Raw genomic sequence first — 10,914 nt, 5'->3', positions numbered from 1 at the left:
ACTGACTGAGTTCCTGGAAGACTGAAAACAATAACAAAACGGTACAAAACAAGAATAGGGATTACAAAAAATAGACCGTTACTAACAAGCGTGCAAAAACCCAATAGAATTTCAAGAGATGTGTCGTTGCATTCGTTGGCCTTATAAAGTAGTTCTTGGTATTCGTGTCATTAAAACGTTGTGATTTTTCCGCAACTCGATGTAGATCACTTCTGGTTGGACTTTACCCTATTTCCTTTATTGTCTCACTTTTCAATTAGATTCAGCTACTGGTCTATGCCCTAGGTGAGCCTGTGAGCGATGTGCCACTGTATCAGCGGCAGGCGGCTAAGAACGGGGGTAAGTGAGAAATTAAGTTACATTTGTAAGAAAAAAGACGTAACTGACTTAGATCCGGTGTATTTCTTCCAAGCGATGCTTCGAAAAATAAAACTGTGGATTTACGTTACTTCAAGTTCCACAAGATTTTGAGAGTACCAAAATTTGAGAGCGAACCATCAACTATATATATATATTATTCCAACTTATGTAGTAAAACGTGTAATCGAAAAGTCAATACAATGCTTTTATCCAGACTACAGGGAATATTAAGCGAATTCGTAGCCACCTGATCTGTTGCCAGTTTAATACAGAATTGCGGAAACCCTATGTCTTCTCACCTGGCTTACAAACCAACTTCTTCGACTTCCATATTTTGACTACTGATTGTTGCAACATAGTATGAGGCAAATCAAAATGGACCAACTTACAAGCTTTTAATCAAAGTGACGCGAAATATTCATCAGTTGTCGGCATCTGAGTGAAGCCAAAGCAGCTACACAGTCTGCTTTGCCAACTCCGTCAGGGTAAACGGCTAATGTAGATGACGATGTGACAGTAGCTACGTTGCTTAACTCAACACCCGGTCAAAAAGACCCAAATCAAATAACTAATTCTGCGCGTTTCAAACGTTTGTTCGGGATGAACCAATTTTTGACGAGATAGAGAACCCTAAAAAGGTCACTTTAGTCTGGTAATGTACACGTTCGAAACATTATCCTGTTCCACTATGAAAAAATCTGGGGGCGCTGTCTTTTTGACGGGGCAGTCGCCGACTGCAACTGTTTCTTCCAAATGTGAAGTTACAGTGTGTGAGGCTAACCCGAAGAAAATGCTTAAACGACCTACTTCCTTTCTAAACGCCATGGTCTCAAAGATAGGTTTATTGTCAGGCGAACAATAATTTTTCCCATCCAGTAGATTAAAGAAAGTTTGTAACATTTTAGTTACTAAGAGGAAGGGTTGAGTACGCAGTAAACAAAATGGTTTTAGTTGCTAAATAGCGCCTAGAGAAAAGGGACTGTATTGGGTTGCAGAAGAATAGATCCACCGTTGCCAATTGTTTTTGCCTGCATTTGTGGTGCACTGGTCAATTCACGGATATGACAGCCTCATCACCGACAGACGATTAGAAACTTGAGGCTTGGAAAACTTGTTTAAAGTAGCAGTCAAATGGAATATCTCAAAGATTTCAGGCCGTTCTATTTGATGAAGTGCCTCGAAGTGCCTCCGAGGCCGAATTTTATCACTGATTACACCCATGAAAGCAAAACGTCGGAGACGAAAAAATGCAGTTCAAAGTTTTTCGGCTTTTATTGAAAACGCCAGCTAGGTTAACCTTTTTGATCGAGGGCCTAAATTTCTATTCATCTGGTTATGTCAGGCTATTCTGTCGCCAGTTTGTTTCGTTTTTCTCTTCTCTCCACATGTGTTCACTATAACCGTAATATTTGTTTCTCTATTTTGACTACGCCCATTCTGGTCCTGATTCCTTTGAAGATCTAGGTAAATGCAGCAAAGCTTCGAATTTGGGCACCACTGAGGTGATTCATCGACAGGGAATTCTTCGTCGTTCCGTAGGCCCTACACCGTAACTGATTAGCATTAGTTCTTGGATTGATATTGGCTAATTCCATCATAACTACTCGCCTTACTTATCATTCCAACCATCAAAATGGGAACGTGTTAGACAAATCTGTCTGTATAACAGTAGTTTTGCAATTCACCTAAAAGGGAATCATTTTCCTTGTGTGCACCAGAACCAGATACCCTTAAACGGGTGCCATATTCAAAGTCACGTTTCAGTTACCACCACGTAACCTAGGTCTGTAGTGACGATCTTTCAGCCGGAACTGTTATGATTGTCAGCATCGTTTGGCGTCTTCTCATTCGCACAAGAAGGAAAGGTAGCTGTGGCGTGATTGGTTCTCGCCAATTCGGAAGTGGCTGAAAAGCCTGTCCCATAACATCAACAAGCACATAGGATTGTTAATGCTCTACCCCTTATCTAACGTGTTATTTAGCTCACGAGATGGTTAAGTCAAATTTGTTGGTCTTTTTGCAGTCAAAAAACGTTTTACTTAGTGAAAATTGTTTTCTTCTTTCAGGATGTTACCAAGACTTGCCTAGTAAAGGTGCTGTTTCAAACATGATGAAAGTAAGTTCGTCATCAGCGCCCCATATAGACAGTTAAAGCCAGAAGTAACCTCACGATACCGATGAAAATAAGACTGTACCCTGCCTTATCCTTTTTGATGCAGATGGCTAATATTACCACCAAGATAGCTCCTTTGTTCACTTCCATTTCTAGTTGTATGACCGTAACCAATATACGTACAAGCAATAGAATTGCAGTAATACTGAACCCATGCGGTTTGGTTAGGCTTTAGAATATTCCGGATCTCCAGAAAGTTCATTTTAGTGGTTTTCTAAACATCGGGGTTAGATGCGAGCTTCCTGGGCAGTGTGTTACATGTATCGGTAGATTACCTGATAAAGAACACTGCTGTATTTTTCACTGTCAGACTGAATTTCGATAAATGTCAAGAAGCCGATTTCACCACCAAACAGAACCTACTAAAGGCTGCTTCAAGAAGGTTTTGAATTTGCTTATATGTATTTTTGCAAAGGCTATTTTGCCTTATTTCTACAGGATTGGCTTCCCTGCCAAACAATTGATAGATGATACCAATGGAACACAGTTCTGAAAACAAAGCTGCCTAGGTCTATTTAATTAGACTAGTTTGGAACATCAAAAAGTGCTGTCTCTTTCTCTTTCACACAGGATTACCAGGACCGTTCGACAAGGGTTGCCCATGGTCCAGATGGGGGTCCGATTCAAACATCTGTCATCCTGCACGGTGCCAGTGAAGTTTTCCGCAACGAGGAGTATCAGGTTAGCTAGCGAGAGTGGATTTCTACCTTTCAATGAGTGAACAGTGACATGCAATATACAAGAAGCAATAGATCCTGATTTATACACACACACATATATATATATAGCATGTGGAAGGTATGAATGAGGTATCCACTTGGTAGTCTAGCCTCTGTTCCGTTTGATTAGCTGCTTATTTTTCAGTTAAGCAGCAAATAATTTATGCTAGCCGTGTCAAGCGCCAGATCAGTTTGTATTCATTTTCGTTCAAAGTAGCTCTTATTACAAATAAGAAATCTAGTTACTGTATGACTAACTAGGAAGATTTTCAAAAACTGATGTCGCAGCGAAGACTGCGCTTAAAAACTGGCGATTTAGAGGGAACTTGGCAGAGCTTGAGATGCGTATAACCTAGAATGATGACACCCCAAACGGTAGACTCGGGCCAGGGAGCTACCATCTATCAAATGAGCAAGTGTAAGTGTATAAGTTTCAAGCGTGTAAACACTTGTAGCAAAGAATTTGTAATTTATCGTTGACTTTGGATGTGTTTCAATGTTTGCGTCATCTTTATGAGTAATAGGCACATTTACAAGCAACGGGAATTCGAGAAAGTAGCTTTCCGTAAAATGACAAACTTTGAATCCCTTGACCTTGGTTGCACAACTGTTGATATGATAATCCTACGCACTGGTCCCCACAACAGTCGTCCGGTCTGCCTGGATTAGATCGAATATATTATGATAAGTTTCGGTTTCTACTTGAACTCCACTAAGACAACTCTTTAAAGTTTGCCAAATCTTCTACCTCATTTGTAGGGGAATGGCCTGATGATCAGTATATCAATGCCAGTGTACAATCGCTCGGTAAGTTATAAAGCGTTCTAGCATATTTCATTGTTAATGAATGCTTTGACAGGTGATTATTAAAGCGCAAATTATAGCGAAATACCTAAGCACTCCTACGATAATCACTGAAAAATGTGGTCCAAAACGTTTGCTGCAGGGAGAGCGTTGTTGTCCCGCACTTGGTTGGTAATCAAGACTAGTCTTGAGAAGACACTAGTGTTGATTCAAGTATGGGTAAACTATGGCTAGCAATTTAAGCTGTTGCTACTAGGAGCTGTTCGCACAATCAAAACGAGATCTTTTGGGACCAGCCGACGCACGCTTCACAAGGGTCACAAGGCTTGAAATTTCACCACAATGATCTACATTGAGTTTGATGTTTTGCAGCACGTTCACTTCACTCAAGCCAATTTTGAAGTAGTCTGACTTCAAAAAGGCAGTGCGGTTCGCAAATATCATTGTGCATGACTGAATTAAAGTAACTCTCAGTGGAAGTTTCTGTGATTTATGTCGCCATTTGTTGAATTTTCCAGTCCACGGATACCAAGATCTGCTGCCCGGGAAATGGGTGTGTCTTGTGTGTCGCATGTCTAGCAATTGTTGTAGCAAATCCGTCCTGGGCTGAGAAAAATTCCCGAGACTTCTCCGAATCACTGTTCTCCTTATAATCCAATTGGTGGACAGCTCAATTTCCCTCTTTACCACGTTCTAACAATAAGTGGGGCACAAAACCAGATAAAACATGCTGGTAAAAAATAGGGGATAAACCTGATATCCATTATTGGCGGGCCATTTTATGCAGAAGCAAACTCCCGGCCGTTCTTCTCCATGCCTTCGAAGTTCCAACCAAGCACGGCATCTTTCTGATATGTTATGGACTATGTATGGACTAATGGAGTGAAACTGGAAGCTCCGCTCTTCTGAAATTGAGTGATCAAACTAGTGCTACTTGTCACACCAGATTAAGCACAATACAACCATTGACTCATACAAACGGAAATGTTGGTTAATCCCTTCCTACTTGTAAAGAGGTAAGTAATTTACGCTCACATGTGGTCTCTTCATCCTATTCAAGCAAATCAGCCAAAACTTCACCGAATTAACATTTGGGAGTTACTTCTGAAGTATTCAAACACAACAGGGCCTTCGGAATCGAAAGGAGCTTGCAAACACAAAATTATGCATAGATCTGTTGGGAAAGGATGTGCAAACTATCCCAAAGAACTCAATTAGATCATTGCTGTCATCTTACATAGAAACTGGATCACATTATATTACAATTATGCATTCCAACATACTGGATATGCAGTGCCATTAAGAGACAATACTGGGTATGAATTTCAAAGAAAACGCTCGAACCTACCCATTGAAATACTATATGTGCAGATTCGCGAACAATCCGGAGAATAATACTCGATTAGCAGTTAAGAACTAAATCTTCCCGACACGAGCAGTTAGTCAGAAATGTAATTAAGTGCACCTTGGGCAACATATTGGGCCACGCACCGTTAGATCGACAAATTCACATCACTTGGAAAATTGCTGACTAGCTGTCCAGGTTACAATCCAGATAAATGGTCCTCATTTGATGTGAGATATTTCACTTTCCGAGAGGCTTACCATAAGGTAATCAGTACTGGTTGACTACTAATCGCCAAGTGGAGTTCGGCTATCAGCTGGATTTAGACGGATTATACACCTAACCAGGATTCATAGAGTGTGGATATAACAGCCATTTGGTGCTTCCGGACAGTTTGGCACAGGTTGACTTACTTCACAGAATTGAATCATGATAGAAAAGTTCTCAAATCTCACCATGCTATTAAAAAGTACATTACGCAAATGCTCACAACGAAGGAGTGTCTTGCTAACGGTTGGTACCTACCCTGTTTTTGCTCGAATTTCAGGGTGATCCCCGGTTCCTTGGAATGATGGGGACGGATTTACCGATAGAAGTGCTGTTTGCCGCATTTCCGCAGTACAAGGTACGTGAAGAGATTCTTTTCGTGTACATTTTGATGACCCTTTTGAAGCAAACACTGTTTTTTGAACATGTTGACCCTTTTAGTTACCTCGCTATTGGTAGAACGTCTTCCTCGCTTCATAGTCTTCTCTTGACAGGATGTTGATAGTTCTAATGAGGCGTAAAAATACTGTAAAAGAACAGTATCCAACGGGCCACCTTGCTACTTCTCAGAATAAACAGGTTTGTACCTAACGCTCAGTAGGACTGGAGAAATGATGTCACGTATACGTTATTCATTGGTTTCCCCAAGAATGCCAAAGTTCCTGAACCAACCATAAGAACATCACAATTTTTGTGGAGACGGTTTTGCCTGAAAGATTCAACGTGCGTTCAACTTCCGAATTCTTCCAGTGCTTGTCCTCCAAAAAAACTGGGTTAACAACAGTGTCCTCTGAGCTAGAAAGGAACGAATAAGAGCCATGCATGTATTTGGGTTATTAATTCTTCGGTCGCAAAGTAACCTACGGATCCACAAGACAATTGTTTTAACCAAGCCACTGAAAGGTTTTTCTAAACCCTTAGCTTTTCATTCGTCCATACAGGCAACTACACCACTTGTAAGTCAACTTCACCCATTCTTGGTTTCAGATAAAACATGATCAAGACCGCATTTCGCAGCACATTCTGTTTACCTGCTTTCCTCACCTGTATGAGTTGGTCGGGTGCCTTAGTTTGTTTCCGGGTATATGGGAATATTCAACATACACAGGGAATTTCGATAATCGTAAAGCATTTGTTTGTGTTCGAATGCGTAGCATAGTAATTCCTAACGGTCCATTTAGAGGACGTGTGGTAGTTCTTCAATGTCGCAGTAAAGATTGCTGATCTCCCTGTCTGTCAACCACAAAAATAATAGCCAGCCGTTTTGTCATTATCTCATTATTTTCATCCGAATGACGCTACGTGATAATTACTGGGACCAACTACGGTGTTGTCACTGTTTTGCATGGTTCCTAATGAAAAAAGATCGCGGTCTTTTCATAATTCATCTGATCAATCCTAAATGTCTTAATGTCTTAATAAGTCCCGAAAATACCCGATCCGGTGCAGTTTCTCACACAAACAGATGTATGGAAGGCTGAATCTATTAATTAGACAACTAGTTATGGTGCATTGTCAGGAATAAAACCACCAGTTTGATAATAACGGATTGTTTTCACAAGAACAGACAGGCGGTTGTCCTTTGGGGATTTTATTTCCGGACATTTTATTCGGGTAATTTTAACTGTTTCTATCTTCACTCTTTTCTATTTGTCAACAGCTGGGACCACTCGGTTACATCTTCGCACTGAATTCAAATGGAGACGTTCTTTTTCACCCCACCCTGCGGCCCAAGGTGTGTTGTTAAATACAGTTCATTGTTTATTTTGCCAGGGGGAGAATTCTAACTTCTGTAGATGATTGCTTATCGTTATGCAAACCTACCTGTCAGTATTTGGAACATGCAATATTGTCACAATCAGCTCAAATAGTGAGCTTGCATTTTGGCGGGAAAATTATGAAGAATGCATATATATATATATATATATATATATATCTTACCCGGACAATATCAACTGCCTGTGAATTGAGTGGGAAATTTCCAATATTCTCTCACAATGGCAAGCGATTACGTCTTTGTTTTGTCCTATGGAATTAACCAGACGTGGTATCCAGAGGGTTACGACACCCCAGATTATTCGCCAAATTAAACTCTTCAACTGATCGCACGGAGAACACCGCTAACTACCGGGGTTTGTGGTGACACAGATCTCACATGAAGATGGGAACAAAAGCTCAAATATGTTATCGATTCATAGGTAGTTGACAAAGTCCCTAAAAAAGGCGACTTTGCTTCACCACGGGGACAGGCGCACAACACTGGTGAGATGTTGCCCCTGATGCAGAATGATTGTTTCTTCGTTGGATGGTTTAGCTAGTCACCAACTGTCTTTATACCTACGGAAAAAGCTTCAAGAGTAAGTTCTTATCTTATAAGTACTGTTGCTCTGTTTCCTCCAAGGAAGTCTCATAATATGTCTCATTTACAGAAGACCCTAGATAAGTACAAAGTAAATGTCTCCTCGTTTTTCTACTGTTCCGTAGCGGAAAGTCGTCCAGTTCCGCAGATCATCTTAGCCATCCAGCGTGCGGTCTGATACGACTAAGGTGTTTTTCATCTCCCATAATCCACCTTCGATTTTGCTATTAGTGTAAGGACAATCACGACAATCACGCAATCACAAACTGTAAAGCACTGTAAAGCAGCTTCACAAGCCCCATAATAAGGTTCACTTTTCATTAGACGTGAAGCGGAGCTTCGAGAAAACCACAGGCTACCCACATGCCTCACCAGTACTGGACGCATTGCAGTAGTATTTTATATCATTCGCTTTTGTGCATCTTAAAGGGGGATTTTTAACTCTCATCAGTTTAATGAAATATAGACAGGCCCGGCTTAACTATACTAGTCAAATATGACCTCTCTAAAAGAGGACTGTTTAACTCAAGAATTAATATTCAGAGGCAAATTGTAGGGTCCCCCTAATGCGTGCACAGCTCTATATTATTTTGTTTAAACCTATGCTGTAGTACATCATCGAGGAGAAGTCCTTGGGCGGTTTCAAATTTTCAGGAATTTACCCGAGACTCACTCAGATGTTTCGATGCTCTTTCTTGACGTGGCCTAGAAGATGATGATGTTGTTGAGGTTGTTCGATTTTCAGTTTTTCCAATCATTTCTTATAACGGGTGACATTCTGGTCTTCTGTAGTAATACACCATTGTATTTGCATCATACCGTTTTTATGTATGTCCTAGAGCAACGACAAAGTGAAATAACGTTTAACTTATCATCTCCTCTTTATATTCTTGACATTTACTGACGAAAGTTTATTCATTCTGTTGGAACTGTTCAACGTTTTTTTCGTCACTATAGAATCTGTCGATGGCCTCTCTCTCCTTTAAGATCACAACAGAGCGTAATTCTTGAATGTCTTCTATGTCACAAAATTTAGACGGCGAATTCTGACATATCTGCTGAACGCGTTTGCAGAGTTATTGTGGACAGCCCAGATGTTTGGTTTTGAAAAAAATGGCGCGAGAATCAGATGTTGCTGATTCATTATGAAGAATTCGGAGTGAGCGTATTTGTTGACTGATTTCCAGGCTTTCAGACTGGAGTAAAGAGATTTGTGCAAACCTTCCGGAATTAGGTGTTCAGTGGACAGTAATCATATATCGAATTTGTGTCAAAGTAGACAAGGACACTGATTGCAAGTATAGCGTGGGTCATGGGGTAGATGAAATTTCGTTAAAGTCATCGTTGAGTAGAGCTGAAAGGGTGTGGCAAAGAGTACTGTGATCAACTACAGTCAAGAAGAGTGAAATGGCCGTTACATTATACACCATATATGTAATGGTGCTTACTCAGGAAACTGCTTGGAGGCTAAAAAATTGGGAGGCTAAAAAGACTGAACTAATTCGAAACAAATTCCACTGCGGGGAAGGCTCACAGACTCAACCACCTTAGGTTATGTTAGAGTAGCTTACACTTGGGCAAACATGGCTTGGTAGATCTTAAGACCTAATGAAGCGACAAACACCAGATACTAAGATCTCACTGACCACCGTTTAGAGATCTGTGCGCATTCTGTGAGAGCCCTATGCTCAAAAAATGGTGGGATAGAGTCTGCCGTCTGACAAACAACAGGAAATTTATTATATTTTTAGTTTTGTTCTTGTTTATCGTCAGGTTCCATTTACCGAAGACCCACCAGAGTTTGACTGGCTAGATCTCGAAATCCATAGTGATGATAGCAAAACAGAGGTAAGCGGATAGATGCTATGTACTTTGCATGTTTTTGAAGTACTGCACGTGTTTTACTGAATAAAATTGTGAGATGAAACAACATGTGGAATTTAAGTTCTAAAGGGGAGAGAATCGCCATTTTGAACCAACCAGTTGCCCACAATCAAAACCTAATGTCGACAGTCTAGATCTCAGAGATCACGCGAGAAATTCAACGCTACGCTCCTTTAAGTAACCCCAACTAATTTATTCACATTATCTTTCACACGAAGTGTAAACAGTTCTCGAATGTATTCGTGGGTCTTACTTTTACGTGTGGCATCGTTTGCCAGCACAGTTCTGTTCACAAATGTTAACTACTCATGAGTAGCAAAATGGCACATTCATTCGACGCGAATCACATGGTGGTTCTTTCGATCGTTGCTTTCATCAGTCTTCTGAAAGAAGAAACGTTTTTTCTCATTCGAAATAACAAATACTGAAATACGATGCTTGCAGTCGAAACCATCGCTTTGTTTACAGAACCCTCGGTATGCTCAGAAGAATCAGAATAGCCGTTTTCAATATAACGTAGTGAAGTGGATTTGACAAAAGTATTCATAATACAGAAGTACACTAATTTGCAAACTAATTTGGTTTCGCGAGAGACTCACTTGGAGCCCAACTGGATATCTCGTCTGTAATGTTTTCCAGTTGAGTGTCCCACAAAGCCAAACTTGTTCTCAATTGAGTGTATTTTGAAAATTTTCTGAAATTTGGGCTCAAGTAGAACGCAGGGGTATGCGCGTACCTGATGAGCCGTAAGAAAGGAAAAATCGGTTATGAGCTGTCAAACAGTTTTCAGCAACCTTTTGAGTAGTGTATTTGCCATAACAACTTTTTTACAAAGCGACTACCTAGCAACCTGCTGTCTGAAAGACACCACTTTGAAAGTTTATGTACATATGTAGAGATGATGGTCAGCAAAAAGTTTGTGTTGGATGAGTATCACCCCAACACACCAAAATATGAGGCATTCAGTGATTTCAAACGAATTTTAGCATTTGGCTTAACATCA

General features: G+C 40.4%; 3 protein-coding genes across 3 annotated transcripts in view; 2 read left to right on the top strand and 1 right to left on the bottom strand.

The window, feature by feature from the left end:
* T265_14510 (hypothetical protein) overlaps positions 1–338 on the top strand; it is a gene marked incomplete at both ends in the record, with an annotated part of 24,005 nt that extends 23,667 nt beyond the window's left edge. The window contains one exon of the mRNA XM_009173961.1: positions 261–338. Within this exon, the coding sequence (XP_009172225.1) occupies positions 261–338 (78 nt within the window). The remainder of the gene's footprint in view (positions 1–260) is intronic.
* Positions 1–10,914, bottom strand: part of T265_08217 (hypothetical protein) — a gene marked incomplete at both ends in the record, with an annotated part of 141,870 nt that overhangs the window by 37,517 nt on the left and 93,439 nt on the right. Inside the window, one exon of the mRNA XM_009173952.1 lies at positions 10,511–10,647. Coding sequence (XP_009172216.1) covers positions 10,511–10,647 — 137 coding nt within the window. The remainder of the gene's footprint in view (positions 1–10,510; positions 10,648–10,914) is intronic.
* T265_08218 (hypothetical protein) overlaps positions 2,427–10,914 on the top strand; it is a gene marked incomplete at both ends in the record, with an annotated part of 41,579 nt that continues 33,091 nt past the window's right edge. The window contains 6 exons of the mRNA XM_009173953.1: positions 2,427–2,476; positions 3,104–3,214; positions 4,012–4,059; positions 5,949–6,026; positions 7,329–7,403; positions 9,801–9,875. Of these exons, the coding sequence (XP_009172217.1) occupies positions 2,468–2,476; positions 3,104–3,214; positions 4,012–4,059; positions 5,949–6,026; positions 7,329–7,403; positions 9,801–9,875 (396 nt within the window). The remainder of the gene's footprint in view (positions 2,477–3,103; positions 3,215–4,011; positions 4,060–5,948; positions 6,027–7,328; positions 7,404–9,800; positions 9,876–10,914) is intronic.

Source organism: Opisthorchis viverrini (genome assembly GCF_000715545.1).
Source record: "Opisthorchis viverrini unplaced genomic scaffold opera_v5_208, whole genome shotgun sequence".
Lineage (NCBI taxonomy): Eukaryota > Metazoa > Platyhelminthes > Trematoda > Opisthorchiida > Opisthorchiidae > Opisthorchis > Opisthorchis viverrini.
Note: the sequence above shows the minus strand (reverse complement) of the source record. Positions and strands in the feature narration are given on the sequence as shown.